Below are 25591 nucleotides of genomic sequence, written 5' to 3' on the forward strand. Positions count from 1 at the left end.
ACAGTTTCAGGGCCATGGGCCTTTCTCATGATGGAAAAATACAGAATAACATAAACGGACACATACAGAACGTAGTGTAGCAAACCACAGACTGTTTTTGTTAGAACTCAAACTTAACAATAACAGAAACCAGATATGTGATAACGGTATCTAGGGAATGAGCGCATAGATACTCGACACAGCAAGTTACATCTATCAACTGGAGCGCCCGGGGGCTGGTACCAGCTCGTACGACAACAATCAACGATAGGCTGGGTGAGTTTAAACCACGCCCAGTCTCTACTCTGACAGGGCGGCTCGGAAGCAGGAACTACTAGTCATCAGGGTATATTATAATATCTTTGTCAGGAACAAGTCAGTTCTCTGTTTGCCCTGCGAGGTGGGACAGAGAGTCCGTATATACGAAAATTGAATTTACCACTTATTGCTTAGCTAATAAAAAATACATAGTATACAATCACTCATTGTCATATTTATCCTGATACCAGATTCGAATTGACGCAAATCTAACAGTGTCCTGGAGGGCAAGTAGTTTGCCCCCGGTGATGCGTTGTGCAGACCTCACTACCCTCTGGAGAGCCTTACGGTTGTGGGTGGAGCAGTTGCCGTACCAGGCGGTGATACAGCCCGACAGGATGCTCTCGATTGTGCATCTGTAGAAGTGTGAGTGCTTTTGGTGACAAGCCAAATTTCTAAAGCCTCCTGAGGTTGAAGAGGTGCTGCTGCGCCTTCTTCACAACGCTGTCTGTGTGGACCAATTCAGTTTGTCCATGATGTGTTGCCGAAGGAGCTCAGTAGGTAGGCACCCAAGTCATTATTGACTGTACCGAGTTGAAATGCCAGCAGCCAGCCAGTCTCCCTCTACACAGTCATTACAAGTCCCACTGCACCTTGAAAGCCCCATGGCACCACATGGATCAGTTACTGTAGTCAGAATTGTATGCGGGCTCCATCAGCAACAGAGATATTAAAAAATAAAAAATAAATAAATCAGGCTGTTTGACTTGCTCACTGAAGACACGGCAGTGATAGCAGACAAGGGGTTCATGATTGATGACTGTGTGCCAGACAAGGTCTACCGTCCACCCTTTCTGTCTAAACGGAGCCAAATGCCAGCAGCACAGGTCCATCAAAACACAAGAGATTGCTCATCTTATAGAGTCCACATTGAGAGATTAATTGGCAGAATTAAACTGAACAAGCTGTTTCAGTCAGAGATCCCCAAGTCACTGATGGGAAGCATCAACTGCATCTGGGCTGTGGCTTGCCTTCTCACAAACTACCAGTGTGGGCCTCTTGTGAAGGCATGGGCCAAGGTGCAATGAGCTACAACTGCAATGCATCTTTCCTTTTTTTTGCTGTCACCATCCACATTGTCTAACACCCTGTAGTCCATGTATTGATAATAACGTTTGGGTTCTTAATCTCAACTAGGCCAAAAGGTGGATGCTCGAGAGGGTTGTAGACCAGGCCATCAGGAGAAGAAGCAAACCAAGGGATGTCAGGATGTATGAGGCCACAGGGTGAGCATTTGACATTCTGCATCTTGCAGTAGTCACTGGCTGATTCCATCTCCAACTCCAGTCCCCTCTTCATGTCAGCTGTTGGTGCTGTGCCTTTGAGGATCCTTTCGGCTAGATGGCAGACATCCGCAGGCACTCTCACATGGCAAGCCTCTCAGAACCGTGACGAGGTCAGTCTTGGTTTCTGTAGCACCTGCCAGTCGGAGAAAGCACTCTGTTCTCTAGTAGCTTCCTCTATTTTATGGGCTGTTGCGAAGCTCACCTGAAGAGACTATGTGAAGCTGGTCTCCTTCACTGAACACAAATGTGCAGCCTTGAAAGTTGTTCTCCAGTCTGTAGCAATCCAGGGGCAGTGAAGGGAATGGTGGTGTCTCCTTATGGTGAACTATGTGTTGCTTTGTGATTGGTGGCTGCTGGTAAGACAGGAGGCTCCCCACTTGCACCTTTCCTTGGCTAAAAGCTTTTCAGCAGACATCCCCATGCTGCAGATCAATGGCTTGGATTGAGGGTCAAAGTTATTTTATGCCTCTTCTATCTGAAGAACTGAGAAGTCAGGGAGCGGTCCAAGAAGGGCACTGTAGAGTGTACTTCTGCAAAGCAAAGCAGCCGCTGTGGTTAGCCAATCTAAACAATGTACTTGAAACCACCTGAAATGACATTTTATATAGTCAAAGTGTAATAGGACATGGCTATACTGGCTATTAGGGAATACTCACCTAATCCCTCTTTCTGCCATGCACTTTTTGGTGGGCTTGGTGATGGTCATTTTGCCTATAGGCCCAGGTTTCAGACCCTGTAAATAGAGAGTACAAGGGCACTATTCTAAATCTAATCATGAGATGATTTAAGTGTTCATGACATAATTTCTTAGCATTATGATATGATTATGACCATATGATGTTTATATGTGGTATAGCTATTAAAACATACCATAGTCCTGGGCTTATGCCACTGCTGCCTGGCCTCTGTGCACAGGTGGGATGACTGATGTTCCCATCTGGGAATAGTGTGCAGACTGGAATAGTAATGCAACTGTGTGTTTGCATAATGCAGTGCCAGCAACACATAAACAGTGATGTGTCATTGTTTCTGGCTCAGAGCGCTTCAGTACAACCTACGTGGGGATATAAAAAGAAAATGATTAGACTATAAAATCACTCAACATGAGTTACGACCAGCAAACAGAAGTGACTGGTGCAACATACAACAGCCATTAAATTCATTACAACATTATATGGGTTTAAACATTTATATTAAGGGCATATGCCCTTGTTTAAACTTAATCAAATGCGTCCAACATGACAGAGTTTACAGAAACGAAGACGCCTGAACAGTTACTAAACTAAAAACGGTTTCATAGACATGGGTTAAGCCTGGTCCTAAACTAAGCAATGCCTCATAATGCAGATCTCCATTGACAGGAACTTCTTAGCCTGAGACCAGGCTTTATCTCTGACTGTATAACCGGCATGTAGTGTGTCACAAACAGCTGACTTTTCACCCTACACTCAAACTGTGTGGTTTCTCATTTTTCCTCATGGACTTGTAGCAGCAAGCCCTTATGCTGACCTCTCCTGTCATTTTATCACTGTTCAAAACTGCTTTGAATAAAAAAGAATGAGCAATCATAATGTTAGCTAGCTACTGTAAAAGGCATGTTTTAAAATACGTTACAGCCTTGAGTAAACGTCCTTGTCTGGTCTGATAGGCAACTTGGCTACACTTACCTTCGTAGTAGAAAAGGTAACTGGAGACAAAGTTTTAAACCTTTTTCCAACTTGGAGGTCGGTGCTTTGCTTGGCCAAACGATGTACACCCGTCACTGTTACCTTTGGCAGCTCTTCAAGCACCTTGTGTAAAAACAATGCCATGGTAGCAGGGGTGTTGACTAATTACTAGCCACCTTAATGGTTAGCGCGTTAATAGCTAGCTAAACGAGACAAAAAAAGACAGAACACAATAATCGAATTACAAAAGTCACTAACTGAACGGATAAACACAGTTTTCAACAATAATACTTTTTTTAAAAAGCTATACAAAAATTATTATATTAATATAATGAGGTAATGATAAAACGAGCGACTTAGAGGCTAGTATGGCTACTACTATTCATATACACAAACAGAAAACCACATTTTAGTACCCTACAAAAAGAAATTGAACTGTATTTTAAGACAGTTAAATGCTCTACTAACAAAAAAGCTGTTAGAATTGTAAGTATATGCATGTCCTTTAAGGTCCTTGTGTAATTGTAATGTGATATTGTACCCCCTAGCTCGATTGTCTATTGTTTGTAATCTATGTATGCTTGTGTTCCCTCATGTGCTTTATGAGGGAACACAAGAGCCGGTGGAAGCGTTGCTGGCTTGGGAGAGTCCTCGAGAGTCCTCGAAGGAATATTTCGTTTCGCTGCAAGCGGGAGTTCCTTTTTTCTAGAACCTGGTTGAGTGTCGCACAATATCTACGTCAACACTAAAGGTCTTAGCAGGTAAGCGAAACATTTGAAGGATAATAAACTGTGGTCACATGTCAGTTCAGATTGTCTTCAAGATGTGTATATAGAATAGTTATATTAAATATGAAATAACATTTCAGTGCATGAAATTCATTATTTGTGATTAAAAAGTATAGTATTTGCTTAGAAGTGTATCTACTAACTAGATTTTCGGTACTTCCTGGACACGTCGTCGTAGCAGCCAGACATCTCAGTTTACCTGAAGAGTAAATTCGTATTGAATTAGCAATGGAGACATTATACGGTGTACCTTTCGCAGTGTTGGAATGTCCTAATATAAAACTCAAAAAGCCATCATGGCTGCACATGCCGTCGGCTATGACAGTCTATGCGATCGTTATTGTATCGTACTTTCTCATCACTGGAGGTAAGTTGTCGAATACTGCAGCGTCGTTAGCTGTCAAGCCAGTTTAACTAGGTAGCTGTAACCGATGGTTTTGTAAAGCCTCGATACAGGATTTGTCTGTTAATGTTTAAAGTTACATCCGGCTTCTAAACAGCTAACGTTAGGTACATGTATTGCCTACTAAAATATGTTTCAACGTCTTCACCCATCATACGTATTTTATGCAGTCAGACCTATTCAATCGGCTAATCAGTGTTGGGCCGAGTACGGAGGAGTTGGCTATTGTGTAGCTAGCTAACTAATTAGCTAGCTAGTACTGGCTAGGTGTGTAACTGTTCACCAAACCCACGGTTCAGTACATATTGTGGTTTTGGGGTCACGCTCGTTTACGGTATAGCGGAAAAATGAATTACATCAGTTACTGTAATACATTTGTTTATTTGGCAAAATAAGCTAAATTAAAAACAGTTTGACATAATTCACAATGATCTTGGCATTGTTTGTTATAGGGTGTGTTCGTCAATTCAATCTGGAGTGCCAGAGTGCGCTCTGGGTGTAAATTCAGACCGTTGTCAGATCTTCCGTTCCTAAATTCAGAGTGCACACTGAACCCTCTGGCCTAGGAGTAGGGTTGATTCGAGTGTTCTGACCTCAACGGCAGTCAAGCACCCAAGCTAAGATTTGCAAACTATTTACAGACGCAAATGAGAATCTCACTCTGACCATTTTACTCGCCCTAGCAGAACTAAGGTGAATTAGGGTGTTCGTGTTATCCAGAGCGTTGGTGACTGTAACTATGCTGCTGGCAACAATTCAATTACATTTTTTTTGGACGACTTTTACTGACATTCACCATTTTGAACGGGTGTTGAGCGTAAGTAAATGTAACAGTATAACTTTAGACCGTCCCCTCGCCCATACCCGGGCGCCTCTGCACACATCAACAGTCACCCACGAAGCATCGTTACCCATCGCTCCACAAAAGCCACGGCCCTTGCAGAGCAAGGGGAACAACTACTTCAAGGTCTCAGAGCAAGTGACGTCACTGATTGAAACGCTATTTAGCGCGCACCGCTAATTAAGCTAGCCGTTTCACATCCGTTACATAAACTATTAGGTATTCTGTGCTCTGCTACACTCAGACGATCGGAGTAGATAGCCAGAGTGAATTTACGAACGCACCCATAGAGTACCACCGCATGAGTCATACTACCCATAAAACCTAGCGGTCAAACAGGGAAATGGTTCCAATTGTTTTTTCACCATAATTTTTTTCCCGTAGGGGATTTTAGAAACACTTTAGGTCTTTGTTTTGTCGGCTTACCCTGCCATGATGTGTTACTGACTTTTTTCTAAGCTTTCATTTTAGTTATTCGTTTGATCTGCTGGTGCTTGCCATAATAAGTCCTATGTTCAGTATGTTCTGGAACGTTTCATTGAACAGAAACGGTGCTGAACTGAAAGTCCAGTTGAAAAAAGGGGAGGGGTTGGAAAGCTGTCAGCTTGGCACTGCCTTTTAAATCTTCGCTTCAAGCCACACCTCGCCACACTCACCAAAAAGGAGCAAACATACCAGTCTGTTCAAGAACGTTTTGGGGAAATGTGTCGTTCAGAACAAACTGTTCCGCAACATAGCAAACATTTTGGTCGCCAGCTGTACGGTGTAGAGGTCGACCGACTATGATTTTTCAACGCCGATACCGATTATTGGAGGACCAAAAAAAGCCGATACCGATTAATCAGGCACTTTTTTTTCATTTTTTTTTTTCATTTTTATTTATTTGTAATAATGACAATTACAACAATACTGAATGAACACTTATTTTAACTTAATATAACATATCGATAAAATCAATTTAGCCTCAAATAAATAATGAAACACATTCAATTTGGTTTAAAGAATGCAAAAACAAAGTGTTGGAGAAGAAAGTAAAAGTGCAATATGTGCCATGTAAGAAAGCTAATGTTTAAGTTCCTTGCTCAGAACATGAGAACATATGAAAGCTGGTGGTTCCTTTTAACATGAGTCTTCAATATTCCCAGGTAAGAAGTTTTAGGTTGTAGTTATTATAGTTATTATAGAAATTATAGGACTATTTCTCTCTATACGATTTGTATTTCATAAACATTTGACTATTTGGATGTTCTTAAAGGCGCATTAGTATTGCCAGTGTAACAGTATAGCTTCCACTCAGAGCGAGTGACGTTTGAAACTCTATTAGCGCGCACCCCGCTAACTAGCTAGACATTTCACATCGGTTACACAAGCCTAATCTCGGGAGTTGATAGTCTTGAAGTCATAAACAGCTCAATGCTTGAAGCATTGCGAAGAGTTCCTGGCAAAACGCACTAAGTGCTGTTTGACTGAATGCTTACGAGCCTGCTGGTGCCTACCATCGCTCAGTCGGACTGCTCTATCAAATCATAGACTTAATTATAACATAATAACACACAGAAATACGAGCCTTAGGTCATTAATATGGTCGAATCCGGAAACTATCATCTCAAACAAAACGTTTATTCTTTCAGTGAAATACGGAACTGTTCCGTATTTTATCTAACGGGTGGCATCCATAAGTTTAAATATTGCTGTTACAACATTGGAGGTTGTACAATGTGTCATAATTACATACATTCTGGCAAATTAGGCGGCCCAAACTGTTGCATATACACTGACTGCAGGACACGCTAGATAAACTAGTAATATCATCAACCATGTGTAGGTAACTAGTTATTTTGATTGTTTTTACAAGACTAATGCTAGCTAGCAACTTACCTTGGCTTACTGCATTCGTTTAACAGGCAGTCTCCTTGTGGAGTGCAAAGAGAGGCAGGTGGTTAGAGCGTTGGACTAGTTAACTGTAAGTTTGAATCCCCCGAGCTGACAAGGTACTAATCTGTCGTTCTGCCCCTGAACGAGGCAGTTAACCTACCGTTCCTAAGCCGTCATTGAAAATAACAATGTGTTCTTAACTGACTTGCGTAGTTAAATAAAGGTGTAAAAAAAATAATTGGCCAAATCGGTCTCCAAAAATTCCGATTGCTATGAAAACTTGAAATCGGCCATTCCGATTAATCGGTCGACCTCTAGTACGGTGTTTCCTCCGACTCATTGGTGCTGCTGGCTTCTGGGTTAAGGGAGCAGTGTCAAGAAGCAGTGTGGCTTGTTTTGGGGGACGCATCGCTCTTGACCTTTCCAGATTCCGTTAGGGAGTTGCAGCGACGGGGAAAACGTTCATGAACGCACCTCAGGATTAATACACATTCATCCAGTGCCAGATCTGACTGACCCTTGTGCCAATCTGTGTCACAAACATACATTTTGGAAGCTGATTCGCTGCTTCTCCCTCAACAGCGCCCCATAGTTATTTATTTTTTATTTTTCGGGGGAGGGGTAGATTGTGAGTTCTATCAATGTAATTGTTTAAAATACTTGCACATGTCTCGGACATTCCATGCGAATTAATATGAATAGGTCTGTTTAATTTTGTTCTGGCTTGTCGTTCCAAATAGAAAGAATATTTTTATTAAAGAAAAGGTGTTCAGTGTAGGCAGGGCCATAATTAAATGGGTTAACTGGGATATGACTAAATAATTAATCAATCAGGGGGATTTTTTTTCTTTACAAATAGACAGGTATTTACCTTTCCATCTTCCTACCATGAAAAGGTAAATACCTGTATTTGTGATTCTTTAGTAAACTTCCGACTTCAACTGTATATGACATACACCTTAGCCAAATACATTTAAACTCAGTTTTTCACAATTCCTGACATTTGATCCGAGTCAAAATACCCTGTCTTAGGTCAGTTAGGATCACCACTTTATTTCAAAAATGTGAAATGTCAGAATAATAGTGGTGATTTATTTCTTTCATCACATTCCCAGTGGGTCAGAAGTTTACATACATTCAATTAGTATTTGGTAGCATTGCCTTTAAATTGTTTGACTTGGGTCAAATGTTTTGGGTAGCCTTCCACAATCTTACCAAAATAAGTTGGGTGAATTTTGGCAAATTCCTCCTGACAGAGCTGGTTTGAGTCAGGTTTGTAGGCCTCCTTGCTTGTACACGCCTTTTCAGTTCTGCCCACACATTTTCTTTAGGATTGAGGTCAGAGCTTTTAGATGGCCACTCCAATACCTTGACTTTGTTGTCCTTAAACTTCATAGAGCTGCAATCCCGTTAAAGGGATCAATATGACAACAGCCACTGAAAGTGCAGGGCGCCAAATTCAAAACAACAAATCTCATAATTAAAATTCCTCAAGCATTACAAGTATCTTATACCATTTTAAAGGTAATCTTGTTGTTAATCCCACCAAGTGTCCGATTTCAAATGGGCTTTACAGCGAAAGCACCACAAACGATAATGTTAGGTCAGAGCCAAGCCACAGAAAAACACAGCCATTTTCCAGCCAAAGAGAGGAGTCACAAAAAGCACCAATAGAGAGAAAATGAATCACTAACCTTTGACCTTCATCAGATTACACTCATAGGACTTCATATTACACAATACATGCATGTTTTGTTCGGTAAAGTTCATATTTGTATAAAAAAATCCCAGTATACATTGGTCGCATTATGTTCAGTAGTTCCAAAAACATCCGGTGAATTTTCAGTGCCACAACAATTTACAGAAATACTCATCATAAATGTTGATGAAAATACAAGTGTTATACATGGAATTAAAGATATACTTCTCCTAAATGCAACCACTGTCAGATTTTAAAAAAGCTTTACGGAAAAAGCAAACCATGCTATAATCTGAGAACAGCGCTCAGAGAACAAATACATATATCCGCCATGTTGGAGTCAACCGAATGCACTCCCAGGAATCCCAGGTCCACAATAAATGTTTGATTTTTTTCGATAATGTCCATTTATGTCCAAATAGCTACTTTTGTTAGCGCGTTTGGTAAACAAATCAAAACTCATGAAGCGCTTTCATAGTTGCAGACGAAATGTCAGTTCCGTTACAGACCGTAGAAACTTGTCAAACGATGTATGGAATCAATCTTTAGGATGTTTTTTAACATAAATCTTCAATAATATTCCAACCGGAGAATACCTTTGTCTTCAGAAAAGGAACGGGAGATACCTCATGTGAAATGCGCGTGACTGCTGCCAGACCTCTGACTCAATCCACTCTCATTCGTCTCCACTTCACAGTAGAAGCCTCAAACAAGTTTCTAAAGACGGTTGACATCTAGTGGAAGCCTTAGGAAGTGGGATATTGGTAATCTTGCACTAACTTCAATAGGGGCTGAGTTCAAAATTGACCAACCTCGGATTTCCCACTTCCTGGTTTCATATCGCGGGGGCTATTTGACGCTTATGCAGTACGCCACAGGATGCCGGTTAGATTTGGGTATGTCATTTTAGGTGAAAATTGGGGCGGGGTCCAATCCTTGAGGTTGTTGTGAAAAGTGTTATGAAATGTAATGTGTCATTCTAATTGCATATTGCTGCCTTAATGTTGCTGGACCCCAGGAAGAGTAGCTGCTAATGGGGAGCCTTAATACATTTTTAAAAAATACCATTGTCATGGGTCTGCACAATCACGCAAATGGTACTGAACTCATGACAGGACCATGTTTTGACATTGTATTGGCTATTGAGGGTTTTTTGCTATGTGACTTTGTGAAAATCATCTTTTGGTATTTTATATCTATTCCGTTTTCGGCATGATGAAAAAGTTCAGTGCAGTCGGGAGTCCTTGGGATGTCGCTTCCCTAAACCCTAACCTTAAGCCTTATCTTAGGAACGTCCCAAGGATCCCGGATAGCACAGATCACGAGAAATCGCAAGAATTTGCACATTCAGAAATAAAGATCAGGTCACGAATTAGAAGCCACTCGCTTAAAAAGCATTCTGTTGACATCTGACTCCAGTGCCATGTTTCTTAACTTTATGTATGACATTTCAGATTTAGATATGATCATTTTTCAGTAGGTAGTGAACTACACTATACATACGAAAGTATGTGGACACCTTCAAATTAGTTGATTCTGCTATTTCAGCCACAGGTATACAGCCACAGGTATACAATCTCCATAGTCAAACATTGGCAGTAGAATGGCCTTACTGAAGAGCTTAGTGACTTTCAGCATGGCACCATCATAGGATGCCACCTTTCCAACAAGTCCATCAAATGTCTGCCCTGCTAGAGCTGGCCCTGCCAACTGTAAGTGCTGTTATTGTGAAGTGGAAACATCTAGGAGCAACAAAAGCTCAGCTTGTGTGGCCTCTCACTGAACAGGACTGCCAAGTGCTGTAGGGGGGACCAACTCCATGTTAATGCCTGTGATTTTTGAATGAGGTGTTTCACTACTTTTGCTCATGTAGTGTATGTTTTCAAAGTAACTTAGTTAAACCTTTAAGTGACATTGACGTTATTGTTAGCAGCTTGGTAAACACTATTTTCAGAGTAGCTTTCACAATACTGTGGCTAATAAAGATTTGGATTTATTTATTAGCCGATTGAGTAGGCTAACATGTAGCAAACTACAAAGCCAGCTCAGCTGGTATGGGCTAGCTTTGCACCCTCCTTTACCCTTACACATGGCATTTACCATCCCAATTCATATTATTATGCCAGTGCGTAACTGTTGATTTTCCTTCTTGCTACTAGCTGGTTAGCTAACTGATTTCCTCGTGTCTCTCCCATCTGCAGGCATCATCTACGATGTCATCGTGGAACCACCTAGTGTGGGTTCAATGACCGATGAACATGGGCACCAGCGGCCTGTCGCCTTTTTGGCATACAGGTAAGTACGCAACACCTTTCCTTGCCCATTCATACACAGTAGACTAATCCTAGTGTTAATGCGCCTTGCTTGCGTTATGAGTTTTGGAAACATTTCGAAATTTCATATCAGTGCAATTTCTTTTTTTTTATACGAAATATACTCTTACTGTACCCAGTTTTGGCACAGTTGCAAGTGGCTGTGTTTTGAAAAACACATGCTTCCAGCCAACGTACAATACTTCCTACCCAGTTGCACTCTAATGGAAATTGCTCTGTGCAACTGTGCTGAAACGATGTACAGAAAGTGTTTTGGTTATATTTGAAAAATGATTTCTTGCTTATATGAAAGTTCAGTTCCACATGTTTCCAAAACCGCATTGCAAGCAAGGATTATTCAAGTTTCTAAATGTTAAAACAGCGTTGGGACTGTAGTACACATTTGGCCAGCTGTGGTCCATACGTTCGACTGAACCCTTCAACTGTAATCCCCTTTGGGATCTTGAGAGCTAACACTTTCCAAGTGTATGCTGTTTCTGCATTGTCAATGCCTGGGGCTATTATTTACTCCATTCATTATCTGCATTGTATTGCACAAATTTGAGAGGGGTAGTCACATAACCATCTTATTTTTTTCTCTTTCCTATGAAGAGTGAATGGCCAGTACATCATGGAAGGGTTGGCCTCCAGTTTCCTCTTCACCATGGGAGGCTTGGGCTTCATAATCCTGGATCGCTCGAATGCCCCAAACATCCCTAAACTCAACCGCTTCCTTCTGTTGTTCATCGGTTTTGTCAGTGTCCTGCTCAGCTTCTTCATGGCCAGAGTGTTCATGAGAATGAAACTGCCGTAAGTCTACTCTCTTGTGAAAAAGTCCAATCGTGCCCCCAACCTAAAACACATGAAACTGTGGGGTGGGGAGAAGTTTGCTACTTTTAGGATGGACAGCGCAACAAAACCCTTCCCCCACCCTACTGCTCCCATTTAAAACCATCAAGTTGCTGTGTTTTTACACATTTGTTTGTCTGGTTTAAAGGGGACCTAATCATCAACACAAGTAACACTCTTGATAGTACCAGATACATAATATTTTATTGGTCACATACACATGGTTAGCAGATATTATTGTGAGCGTAGCGAAATGCTTGTGCTTCTAGATCCGACAGTACAGTAATATCTAACAATTCCACAACAAATGCCTAATACACACATCTTAAGTAAAGAAATCGAATAAGAATATGGATGAGTAATGTCAGAGCGGCATAGGCTAAGATGCAATAGATAGTATAAATATATGAGATGAGTAATGCAAGATATGTAAACATTAAAGTGACTAGTGATCCATTTATTAAAGTGGCTAATGATTTCAAGTCTGTATGTAGGCAGCAGCCTCTCTGTGCTAGTGATGGCTATTTAACAGTCTGATGGCCTTGAGATGGAAGCTGTTTTTTCAGTCTCTCGGTCCCAGCTTTGATTCACCTGTACTGACCTTGCCTTCTGGATGGTAGCGGGGTGAACAGGCAGTGGCTCGGGTGGATGTTGTCCTTGATGATCTTTTTGGCCATTGTGTGCTGTAGGGGTCCTGGAGGGCAGGTAGTTTGCCCCCGGTGATGCGTTGTGCAGCTAGCACCACCCTCTGAGGAGCCCTGTGGTTGTGGGCTGTGCAGTTACTGTACCAGGCGGTGATACAGCCCGACAGGATGCTCTCAATGGTGCATCTGTAAAAGCTTGACGGTTTTAGGTGACACGGCAAATTTATTCAGCCTCCTGAGGTTAGTGAACCGAGACTGATCTCGGAGTGACCCCCGACCGAGAAATAAAGTCATAATAAAATAATTCCATTCCCCCCAAGCTGTGTCTATTGACAGTTGTCAGTGACATGAACATTCTATTGAAATGGTTACTTGCATAGTGGATTATTTTGTTGAGACATGCAGCTAGCTTGCTAAACAATGAACCAAAATCCCAACTCATAACGTTACTACCCTGCATGAATCTGCAGGTAGCTAACCAACCAGGTTCAATGTTAGCTAGCTAATATTAGGCTATAACTATCAATGCAAATAGCTCTGAGGTACGAATAATATTACGACACAGATCATACGCATAACGTTAGCTAGCTAACAGTACAATTTAACTTCAAATTTAAAGTGACTTTCTGAGAAAATTAGAAATGTGTAATATCTGAAAATGTAGCTGGCTAGACTATCTTACCCATATACATGGATGGAAGCTTCTCCCTCTGTCACGGATGCCATGAGTTGGGGTTAGTGGTTATAGCATTGGGCCAGTAACTGAATTGAATCCCTGAGCTGACAAGGTAAAAAATGTCGTTCTGCCCCTGACCAAGGTAGTTAACCCACTGTTCCTAGGCCGTCATTGTAAATAAGAATTTGTTCTGAATTGACTTGCCTAGTTAAAAAAAAAATGGGTTAGGGTTAGTTTGAAGATGTGTAAAACACATGTCTCCGGATTACAACAGCCTTTTGTTCTCTTTTTGACTCAAATTCGCTATCAAATCTCCTTAGCTAATTTCAAAACTTTTTCAAAAGCTGCGTTAGAAAGAATTACCGACACATACTGACCAGCTCATGTTATAGACATAAGTGTGCCACATGGCAGACCAATTTGTCTCTCGACATGTCCCGCCCACTCATTATCTCAGCCAATCATGGATAGGGGGAAGGTTGCTCTCTTTCTGTGGCTAAACCAACTAGGCTCGTAATTTAACAATTGTATTAGTATTTAGATGGCATACAAGTTTGTTAAAGGCACATGAAAATGTTTACATGTTCCAGAAGGCATTTCTGTCAAATGTTTTTTGATCAAATAAAATAAAATTGCATTCAAAATGCTCTCCTGTGAAGTAGTGATGCGTGGCATACGCCTAGTTTCCTGATGAGTCACATAAGGTCCTACAGTTGTCAGAGCAAAAACCAGGAATTGTCCTTAGTGCCGAGACAGGATTGTGTGGAGGCACAGATCTGGGGAAGGGTAGCAAAATATCTCTGCAGTATTTAAGGTCCCCAAGAACACAGTGGCCTCCATTCTTAAATGGAAGAAGTTTGGAACCACCTCTTCCTAGAGCTGGTCGCCTGGCCAAACGGAGCAATCGGGAGAAGGGCCTTAGTCAGGGAGGTCACCAAGAACCCCATGGTCACTCCGACAGAACTCCAGAGTTCCTTTATGCAGATGGGAGAACCTTCCAGAAGTACAACCATTTCTGCAGCATCAGGCATTAATGGTAGAATGGCCTGACTGAAGCCACTCCTCCGTAAAAGGCACAAGACGGCCCGCTCGGAGTTTTCCAAAAGTCACGTAAAGACTCTGACCATGGGAAACTAGATTCTCTGGTCTGATTAAACCAAGATTGAACTATTTGGTCTGAATGACAAGCATCATGTCTGGAGGAAACCTGCCACCATCTCTATGGTGAAGAATGGTGGTGGAAGCTTCATGCTGTGGGGATGTTTGTCAGCAGCAGGGATTGGGAGATTAGTCTGGATCGAGAGAGAAATCAACGGAGCAAAGAGATCCTTGATGAAATCGTGCTCCAGAGCGCTGAGGACCTCAGACTGGCGCGACGGTTCACTTTCCAACAGAACAACGACCCTAAGCACACAGCCAAGACCACGCAGAAGTGGCTTCGGGACATGTCTCAATGTCCTTGAGTGGCCCAGCTAGAGCCCGGACTTGAACCCCATCAAACATCTCTGGAGAGACCTGAAAATAGCTGTTTAGTGACACTCTCCATCCAACCTGACAGAGCTTGAGAGGATCTGCTGAGATTAATGGGATAATCTCCCCAAAAACAGGTGTGCCAAGCTTGTAGCATCATGCACTGTATGCTCAAGTGTGCTGCCCCCTCATTTCTGGCTCAGTAACCCATATCTTAAATCTAACGTTGTCAGGAAATATACCTAAAGTTTGGAAAACCGCTAACATGCTGCTACTCCATGAGGGCGGGGATAGTCATCTTGATAATTATTGTCCCATCTCTAGGCCTCTGTGTCTAGCTAAAATTCTTGAATCTATGGTAAATAAGAAACTTTGCTGGGTTCTGACACCTGCTCATTGTTTCATGATTCTCTTAGTGACAGAACTCAGGCCATCGTGATTGATGGGGTTAAGTCCGAATTTCTTGAAGTACATAAGTGTTCTGCGGGAGTCTGTTTTGGGACCTGTTTTTGTCACTATTTATATAAATGCTATTGGTCAATCTGTTAAAGAATTGACATTTCATTTTATATGCATATGATCCTAATATGTACGCAATTGCTCTGACTGCTGACCTGGATTTTACCAAGCTACAGTCTGATTGTGCATCTGTACAGGAAGCCATTACTGATTTTTAAAACGTGTGCTTTAATACGGGCAAAACTAAATACATGCTGTTTTCAAGTTCTCGTAAGATTGCCTTGGCTGGATTACATCTTCACTCATCGGATGGTTCTGTAATCGAACAATACATACAAATACCCTGCATACATATATTAGCACCTGCTAGACAAGAGAATGTTGTCCTTATGCAGCAAATGCATCAGATGCATATCAACCCGCAAGGTACAGCAAACATAAGCACCAACGCTTGATAACTAGTGCATCAATATAAGATTATATTTGGTGTTTGACCGATGGAAACGATATATGTATATAGCAGAGATTTGTCATCTGTCTCCAGTTTCTTTTTCTGGTCACTCCCAATGGCAACAGTGGGATGCATGGTGCTGAGGATGCAAACACTTTCTTTTGCATCTGTACACCATAAGTGTTGCTTTACCACTTTCTGTCACTGTGGAGTACAGCTCTGCTGGTATGGTTTGCGCAGAGGGGCAGCTCCCGGCTTTCTTTGTTCACTATTCCAAGCAGGCTAGTCTTCTTTGCAATCAACTTGTCTGCCATGGCCACATTTCTGCCTTTGCCAATGTAAGGCTCCACGAGGCTCAACAACAGTCTCAAACAGTCGCTCACCCACTGGCCTGGTTTCGATTTTGAAAGCCATTGAGCAAGTTCTTGGTTTTGACATCGGCGGCCAACTAAAAATCAATTCCAAATCTGTCTGGTTTGTTGACCATGTATTGGGTAAAATGTCACCGAGCTTTTGTTGGGAACATCAGTTATGATGTCTCCTGGCTTGTAACAAGCAGTGCAATTCTTCACAACACTTTCTAGGTGTCTGAGACGGCGGCAAACTTGTCTGTCTGCACGCCTATTGGTCTCATCTCCTTGTTATCAACGCAGGTGTCGCATGATCTCTCTGAAGCGGTTGCGTGACATGGTCTCTCTGGAAAAAGTCCACCCCATACCTATCAGACTGACTCCACATCCATGCTCTTTCCGCCTTATGCTATGTGGACATACAAGAGTGCAATAAATGCATTCAGTTCATTCATACACATGTTCCTTGTTTTGTTTCCTTTTCGGTGCATATGAGTGATGTTGCAGCACAGAGACTGCACTATCTGCATGTCACAAACAAAGAAAATTAAGTACTCTGGCAATTTGTCTCTGCATGAGGTGTAGGACCTGCTCTCTTTGTGAATATTCTGGTGAGGCCGGCTTCCTGTTGGTCTCTTTTCTACCCAAACCGTGCCATCCCTCCCAGACTCCTGTCTCACGTGGCACTTGGGATCACCGTCTGTTGGCTCTGTTCTGTTTCTGCGGCGAGGCTCAGGCATCGGAGGCCGAGGCTCGAAGTGAACATCAGAATCAGATGACTCTTCATCAGCAACTTTGATTTCAAGCACAATATCCGATTCTCCATCCGACTCCAACTCATTTAAATTCTGCAGCATTTGCAACGCTGTCCCTTAGTTTGGTTTGGCTTGCCATTGTGAATGTTGTACTCAGTGTCTGGGGAGATTATATACAATTTCCAGCATTTCATAATAAAATAATTAGACCACCCACAATTCTTCAGTACACTATTGTTCTAAATTCAATCATCTTCACCCGTATCATTCAGATCAATCAAATTATTTCACTCTGATCATTCAGTTAATTTAAGTCACGTGCACCATTATCAGTTTCTATCGCCCATTCATCCATTGACGACAGAATAACATTTTAATTTGATTGTTACTCGTTTTTAATTAGTAGCCAGAGCGGTCATAGCATGTGTTCGTTTCCCTTACAATACATTTAATTAGTAAAACAGTCCAGGAACGGCTTCTTTTTACACATTTTAAATGTGAGTATGGTATCAACCCGCAAGGCACGCAGTCAAATTTATTAACATGAGCGCTAACACTCATAAATGGGCATAACATAAACTCATTACACTATTGTCTTTATATATATATATATAAATTAAATCAACCTCTTCACCCAGTTAGGCCTAATTTTTTATTTAATTGGGAAGTGAGGTGCAGTATCGTCCATTTGCCATTCAGTGGGCTGGCATCAATTGCTTCACTGGATAGAGTCAAGGATATGTTTTGCATTATTCTGAAGGCCTACTGCAACATGTACCATGTTTTAATTTCCTTACAATAAATTTGATTAGTAATACAGTTATAGTAAATAAAACAGTCCCATAGCTTATTTTTACAAAGTAAAATAGAAAAGAATGGTCAACCCCCAAAGCGTGTGGTCAAATTATTTGCTGCTGACAAATAGGCATAACACTAACTCATTACACTTACACTTACATCAAATCAACCTCTTCACCATCATTCAGTTAGGCTTAAATTAAATTGTGAATTAAGGTGCACAATTTATCATCCATGCAGTGAGAAGAGAGACGCATTACCGCATTACATTGTCTTGGCGGGTTAAGTTAGGAATAGGGTTGAAAAAAAGGTTAAAATGCTCCCTCTGACAAATGAGCAGAGGGAAATAAATGTAGCAAAGGTCATGGAAGGAGCAGGACATTTTTTTAAATTTATTTTTTTACAGATTTTTTGTATTTATTAAACGTCAGTGACTGTTTGATGCAGGTATTATCATAGCGCCCTTCATTTTTCACAGGAGACAGTTTTACTACTTATCATTATGTTCATGTAGACATTAAAAGGGGCGGCAGGGTAGCCTAGTGGTTGCAAAGGTTGCAAGTTCAAATCCCCGAGCCTACAAGGTACAAATCTGTCGTTCTGCCCCTGAACAGGCAGTTAACCCACTGTCCCTAGGCCGTCATTGAAAATAAGAATTTGTTTTTAACTGACTTGCCTAGTTAAATAAGGGTAAAAAATTAAAATGTTATTTAACCTATTTTGCTCCTTTGCACCCCAGTATCTCTACTTGCACACGTCTATCACTTCAGTGTTTAATTGCTATATTGTAATTAGTTTGCCACTTTGGCCTATTTATTGCCTTACCTCTTATGCTACCTCATTTGCACACACTGTATAGACTTTTTTTAAATTTTGTATTATTGACTGTGTTTGTTCCATGTGTAACTCTGTTGTTTGTCGTACTGCTTTGCTTTGTCTTGGCCAGGTCGCAGTTGTAAATGAGAACTTGTTCTCAACTAGCCTACCTGGTTAAATAAAGGTGAAATAAATAACAGTTTTACAGCCTCGGATCTTCTAAGGTATGACACTACAAGCTTGGCTCACCTGTAGTTGGAGTTTCTCCCATTTCTCTGCAGATCCTTTCAAGCTCTCAGGTTGAGAGCGTTGCTGCACAGCTTTTTTCAGGTCTCTCCAGAGATGTTCGAACGGGTTCAAGTCCGGGCTCTGCGTTGTCTTGGCTGTGTCCTTAGGGTTGTTGTCCTGTGGAAGGTTAACCTTCACCCAAGTCTGAGGTCCTGAGGCTATCTCTGTACTTTGCTCCGTTCATCTTTCCCTCGATCCTGACTAGTCTCCCAGTGCTTTCCACTGAAAAACATCCCCACAGCTTGTTGCTGCTACATGCTTCACTGTAGGGATGGTGCCAGGTTTCCTCCAGATGTGACACTTGGCATTCAGGCCAAAGAGTTCAATCTTGGTTTCATCAGATCAGAGAATCTTGTTTATCATGGTGTGAGAGTCCTTTAGGCCAGGCAGCCAACTCTAGGAAGATTCTTGGTGGTTCCGAACTTCCATTTTAAGGATGATGGAGGCCACTGTGTTCTTGGGGACCTTCAATGCTGCAGACATTTTGTGGTACCCTTCCCCAGATCTGTGCCTCGACACAATCCTGTCTCTGAGCTCTACGGACAATTCCTTCGACCTCATGGCTTGGTTTTTGCTCTGACGTGCACTGTCAACACTGGGACTTTATATATACACGTGTGCCTTTCAAAATCATGTCCAATCAATTGAATTTACCACAGGTGGACTCAAAGTTGTAGAAACATCAAGGATGATCAATTGAAACTGGATGCACCTGAACAAAATTTCTATTCTCATAGCAAAATAATTTATTTTTGTACATTTCTAACCATGTCTAAATCTGTTCGCTTTGTCATTATGGGGTATTGTGTGTAGATTGAGTAAAAACATTTATTTAATCCATTTTAGAATAAGGCTGTAATGTAATAAAATGTAGAAAAGGGGAAGGGGTCTGAATACTTTAACATTTCAACCAATCAATTGGTCATTGGTCGAGAGAACAGATTTTCGGTTGACCAATTTCTTTTTGTCGGGGACGGCCCTAGTCTGTTTTTGTTTTATTTATTTATACTTGTTTTTGTATTGTGCAGGGCAAATTTTTTAAATATGAATTCCCTGTTTGAATAAAAGTAAATACAATATAAAGGTTTTTTTTTTTTTAAATGTATATATTGTATCAGAAATCGTAGTAGACGGTGGAAAATGTACCCAATTGTCATACTTGAGTAAAAGTAAAGATGCCTTAATAGAAAATTACATAAGTAAAAGTGAGTCACCCAGTAAAATACTATTTGAGTACAAGTCTAAACGTATTTGGTTTTAAATTCACTTAAATATCAAAAGTGAATGTAATTGATAAAATATTCTTATGTATCAAAGTAAAAGTGTAAATCATTGCTAATTCCTTATTAGCAAACCAGATGGCACAATTTTGATGTTTTTAAAATTTATTTGCGGCTTGCCAGAGGCACTTTCCAACACTCACATTTACAAACGAAGCATTTTTGTTTAGTGAGTCCGTCAGATCAGAGACGCTAGGGATGACCAGGATGTTCTCTTAATAAGTGTGTGAATTGGACCCTATTCCTGTCCTGCTAAGCATTCAAAATGTAATGAACTCTTTGCTGTCAGGGAAAATGTATGGAGTAAAAAGTACACTATTTCCTTGAGGGATGCATTCAAGAAAAAGCACAAGTATTTTTACTTAAGTACTTTACACCACTAGTAGTAGACCCCCCCCCCCCCCCCCCCCCCCCAAAACAAATGCAGCCTTGCTCATACCCAACTATTTTAAATACTGCAGGCTACTAAAATCATTCCAAAAGGCAACAATTATGCACTTTAGCCAGGCTCTGGGACCATGCGGATCAATCTCAACTATCCTATCGAGTTGCTTGTATTGTGACAATTAGGTCGGCTTTAGAGCGCATCTTTTTAGAGCGTTGGTTGAGGTGGAAGATGGCTAGGTAACTTTTTTGTTTGTCTTCACTTGAAATTAAACTCAAGTTTTTAATCCCGGTGGTAAACTCGTTCGTAGAAGCGAGATTCTGTATGACGTATTTGTAGAATGTTAGGTCCCCTATCGACTGACATGACTCTTCCAGTCATAAGTTGCCGACCCCTGGTTTAACCCCTCCAAAACCCCAAATATAAGCTTGTTTTACACTATTGTTTGTTCAATTTTAAACACGGTATAGCTTCAAAACATATTTAAAACTATCATGCTGATATCATGGATGGTTAGTCCTTGCATTCATAGCTCTGTCTGAATGGAAGTGTGGTTACATTTTTACAACCCCATCCCTAAGCTGTTTACCCGAAAAGGTGGCGAGGTGACCTCTATGTTGTGGTTTGAACTGCAGATTGCCACCATAATCGCATCATTCTTCAACTGGTCATTCAGTACAGAACCGTTTCCATTCAATTACATGTTGAACACTGTTCTGTTGTCCTGAACACACCCTCGTCTTTGTGAAAGTTTTGTAAAGTCTTGCAGGACAACCCTCTTTTGAAATTTGTCATCACATTTTTTTGGTCGCATACACATATTTAGCAGATGTTATTGCGGGCATACCTAAATGCTTGTTCTTAGCTCCAACAGTACAGTAATATCTTACTGTCATTAAATAAGAATTTGTTCTTAAGACTTGCCTAGTTTAAATAAAGGTTAAATAAAAAAAGGTGTTAAAATATACAGTATATAAATGTGTGATGGGATGTATGGACAGAATGTGGATAGAATATTTAGAATATCTGTAGGATAGAAGTGTAAATATACAGTGGGGCAAAAAAGTATTTAGTCAGCCACCAATTGTGCAAGTTCTCCCACTTAAAAAGATGAGAGGCCTGTAATTTTCATCATAGGTACACTTCAACTATGACAGACAAAATGAGAGAAAAATCCAGAAAATCACATTGTAGGATTTTTTTATGAATTTATTTGCAAATTGACTAGAATACAGAATTTACATATGAAATTAGAAAACAATATTAAAAATGACCAGTGTTAAAGTGGCCACTGATTATATGTCTGTACATAGGGCAGCAGTCTCTAAGGTGCAGGGTTGAGTAGCCGGGTGGTAGCCTGCTAGTGACAGTGACTAAGTTCAGGGCGGGGTACTGGGTGGAGGCTGGCTAGTGATGGCTATTTAACAGTCTGATGGCCTTGAGATTGAAAAACAGCTTCTGTCTCTCGATCCTAGCTTTGATGCACCTCTACTGACCTTGCCTTCTGGATGATAGCGGGGTGAACAGGCCGTGGCTCGGGTGGTTGTCTTTTGGTCTTCCTGTGACAGCTGGTGCTGTAGGTGTCCTGGAGGGCAGGCAGTGTGCCCCCGGTGATGCGTTGGGCAGACTGCACCACCCTCTGTAGAGCCCATGCGGTTGCTAGTGGTGCAGTTGCCGTACCAGGCGGTGGTTCAGCCCGGCAGGATGCTCTCAATGGTGCATCTGTAAGAGTTTGCGTCTTAGGGGCCAAGCCAAATTTATTCAGCCTCCTGAGGTTGAAGACACGCTGTTGCACCGCCTTCACCACTTTGTCTGTGTGGCTGGACCATTTTTCAGATTGTCAGTAATGTGTACGGCGAGGAACACAAAGCTTTTCACCTTCTCCACTGCGGTCCTGTAGATGTGGTGAAACTTCCACGTCCGGTTGTGAACAACCCATACGCTAATTCAAACAAAAAACACTATTTTTCATTGGACATCAATGCACGTGTGATAGTGCATCCTCTGCTGCTCTACGATTTTTTTTGTACCTTGATGCTTCTCTCCACTGTCTTAAACAAAACAAAGACAGCAAATGCTTCTGGGTGCAGCCAGTGGTGCTGTTTCCCCTAATGCAGCTTTAAAGGGATAGTGCAAGATTTTTTTAAAGCACATTTTCTACTTAGTCAGACTCATGGATACAATTTCTTTGTCTCTGCGTGCAGCTTGAACTAGTGTTTAGCGCAATGATTGGAAGTGTTCAGGATCAGCTAGCATGCTAATTGATCCCAAAGACGTCCAGTCGTTGCGCTAAAGCAATACCATTTAATATAATTTGGGCTGAAAAATAAAACTATCAAATACATAAGTATGCAGAATATAGGCCTATATCATAAACTTGTCGATTTAGGTTGCATTTTGAGTGAAACATCCCCTCGTCAAGGCACTCAGTGGTGTTGTCCTCAAAATTAGAGCTGTCATTTACATGTGAGTTGCATTAGCAGAATGTGATGCTCATATTTAAGGTTTATGATATCAGTCAGCTATTTACCTGAACTGCAGACAAATGTGTCAAGTGTTGTGTTCAGGGTCTATCTTTTCTATTTTCACTGTACCTATGTTGGAAGCCTACTCTAATCTGTCTCTACCTTTCCTTTATATTTCTCCTCAGTGGGTACCTCATGGGTTGAAGATGGACAAAACACATTACGAAGACAGAATGGTGAAGGACTGCCAAAGATTTAAGCTTCAATTGATTTAAGCTAGCCTAAAATGTTATGATAATACAGATTTAAATTGCAAATAAAGAATTGACAGTAACATCTGTCCCTGGCAATAAGCCTTTGACCATGTTTGAGTGATGTGACATTTAATACAATGTGCATCTCAATAGTCGAGGCTTCCTATCCTCGTCTCCTTTCCTTCCACTAAATGGTGCGATGGAATTCCCTTACAGGCTGTATTGCTAACCTGTCTTCAGTTCAGTAATGCAGATGGCGAGAATGTGGAGACAAAGCCACTATAGACCATTGAGATGCACCCATTGGAAGGAGGGACACTTTCCTGATTATAAATCTGAATGAGCAGTAAATTTGGGGGTTGTTGGAGTTATTGATAAGTAATGTTTTCTAGACCATTCTATCTTCCTAAATGCCTTCCAACATGTCACTGTTGTGTCTATTAGGAACTTAAATAAATGTTATTTCCAGAAAGCTTGTCATTCTCTAATCACATTTTTTTTAATAATATACTAGTAATATCCTTACTAAAATGGATTCTTCTGTACTTTTGTAATCTTTTTAACCAGTAGTTCTGAAGGTAGTGCTCACAAGCCAAAAGTGGACCACTACGTCATTGCTCTGCTGTGTGCGCATCTTGCTAGCGGTCAGTCATATGGCGAGGGGCTGAAGCTACTTGGTGAACTCAAATTTCTACTGGGCTGGCCCACGTAGGGGAAAATGGTGCAGCACAGCTTCCAGAAAAACTTTTAAACTAGGTATTTTGTGGCAATTTTTTAAATGTATCCATTATTTTACCAGGTAAGAAAAACTGAGAACACATTCTCAGGGAAATAGTTACAGAGGAGGGGGATTAATGAGCCAATTGTAAACTGGGGAGTATTAGGTGACCATGATGGTTTGAGGGCCAGATTGGGTATTTAAGCCAGGACACCAGGGTTTGTTTTTTTTTAGACCAGAGGAAAGAGTGCCTCCTACTGGCCCTCCAACACCATCTGGTCTCCCATCCAGAAACTGACCAGGACCAACCCTGCTTAGCATCAGAAGCAAGCCAGCAGTAGTATGCAGGGTGGTATGCTGCTGGCATACCAGCAATTGAGGTAAGATCTTAATTCTCGGGTTAAAGTTCTCCGTCACTGCGACAGATTTCCATCATATGGATGACTCATTTCACTCCAGGGGCCTGTTGCACAAAAGTAGAATTAAGACATCCGGGATAAATGACTCAGCTGAGCTCAATGAAGCCAAAACATGTGCGTCCAGGCTTAATTGGTTGCACAAAGACCAAGCCAGGATGAGCAGACACGGATTCATTAAGCCAGGTGAAACCAATCCTGGATAGGTGCGCGCTCACGGCTCACTCAAATAGACCCCGCCACAGATCACAGATTAACTGATTTACCATGGCAACTAGAGCCGCGTACTTTTCCCCGTCGGAAGCACAAATCCTCATGGAGGCATACGAGGAGGTAAAAGATATAATTAAGAAGAAAGGCAACACCGCCACAGTGATAAAGCAAAGAGAAAAAGCGTGGCAAAGTATTGCAGACCGCCTGAATGCGTAAGTAGTGCACAATTACACACTCACCGCTCCGCTGAAACATCACAATTACAATTCAAATATTTAATTCACATCTCCAAAAATGCAGTTGTACTGTAATTATGAAACGGTTAATTTTTTTTATTGAAATGCACTGCAGATATGAGTGAAATTGTGTAAAGTAACTCCATCACACTGTATAAAGCTATGATAAAAATTTTGATATTTTTACTGAAAACGACAAAAATACCAAGTAATTTTTTGCAGTGTGACTCCATTAAGTGTGTGTGTGTGTGTGTGTGTGTGTGTGTGTGTGTGTAGATTAAACATGAACGGGCCAAAACGGACATGGCAGCAGGTCAAAATCAAATACAAGAACATTCTGCAGAATGGTATGGTCCCTGACTAATATTTAACAAAGCACAAGCATATATTGTACCCAGAAGGTGCCTACTCACACATTGTCTGTACTGTTTTAGCAGTGAAAAAGAATACCCACAGACAAGGCACGGGTGGTGGGTCACCAAAGGCTGACCTTACCCCAGCAGAGGACATGGCCTTGGAGCTAAATAAAGGCAGGCCCGTCTTAGAGGGGATCCCTGGGGGGAAAGAGACGAGCATAGGTTCCTCCCAAGATGCCACCCGCTTCATTCAAGGTATGTCCTTCCATCTCTACATGGGATACAACCACATTCATATTGAATCAATTTGGACTGTCTGACTTTGGTTTACCTATTGCCTTGCAGTGTCTGGCAGCACTGTGTTCCTGTTAGAGCCACCAGCACAAGCACCAGACGATGCTGATCCAGTGAGTACTCCATCAAAGGCATACTGTAGGCCTGGCATGTCTTGTCTACTAGCTTCAATATGAATCCGATTAAATGTGATAGGGTGAAGGCCCCAGTGCAGCAGCAACAGCACATGATGGAGACGATGATGAGGAGG

At 41.4% G+C, this 25591-nt stretch overlaps 1 protein-coding gene and 1 long non-coding RNA gene across 3 annotated transcripts; one reads left to right on the top strand and one right to left on the bottom strand.

Moving 5' to 3' along the window:
* Positions 1-4028, bottom strand: LOC110531930. Of its 2 annotated transcripts, XR_002474779.2 has the most exons (5): positions 3792-4028; positions 3251-3453; positions 2454-2637; positions 2240-2316; positions 1-2113 (listed from the first exon to the last, which is right to left on the bottom strand). It is a non-coding gene; the product is annotated as an uncharacterized LOC110531930 (long non-coding RNA). The 2 variants fall into 2 exon arrangements; XR_002474778.2 differs by having other exon boundaries at positions 3251-4028.
* ostc (oligosaccharyltransferase complex subunit) lies at positions 4010-23583 on the top strand. Its single transcript, XM_021615424.1, has 4 exons — positions 4010-4405; positions 11058-11151; positions 11781-11978; positions 23040-23583. Exons 1-4 carry the CDS (start codon positions 4267-4269, stop codon positions 23056-23058), a joined length of 450 nt encoding a protein of 149 aa, XP_021471099.1. The 5' UTR covers positions 4010-4266; the 3' UTR covers positions 23059-23583.
* Positions 23584-25591: the final 2008 nt, after the last annotated feature.

This window comes from Oncorhynchus mykiss, chromosome 9 (genome assembly GCF_013265735.2).
Source record: "Oncorhynchus mykiss isolate Arlee chromosome 9, USDA_OmykA_1.1, whole genome shotgun sequence".
Classification (NCBI taxonomy): domain Eukaryota; kingdom Metazoa; phylum Chordata; class Actinopteri; order Salmoniformes; family Salmonidae; genus Oncorhynchus; species Oncorhynchus mykiss.

Coding starts and splice junctions, on each gene's coding strand:
- ostc (XM_021615424.1), top strand. CDS start 4,267: ATGGAGACATTATACGGTGTACCTTTCGCAGTGTTGGAATGTCCTAAT. Junction 4,406..11,057: donor GTACTTTCTCATCACTGGAG/GTAAGTTGTCGA, acceptor TCCCATCTGCAG/GCATCATCTACGATGTCATC. Junction 11,152..11,780: donor GTCGCCTTTTTGGCATACAG/GTAAGTACGCAA, acceptor TTTCCTATGAAG/AGTGAATGGCCAGTACATCA.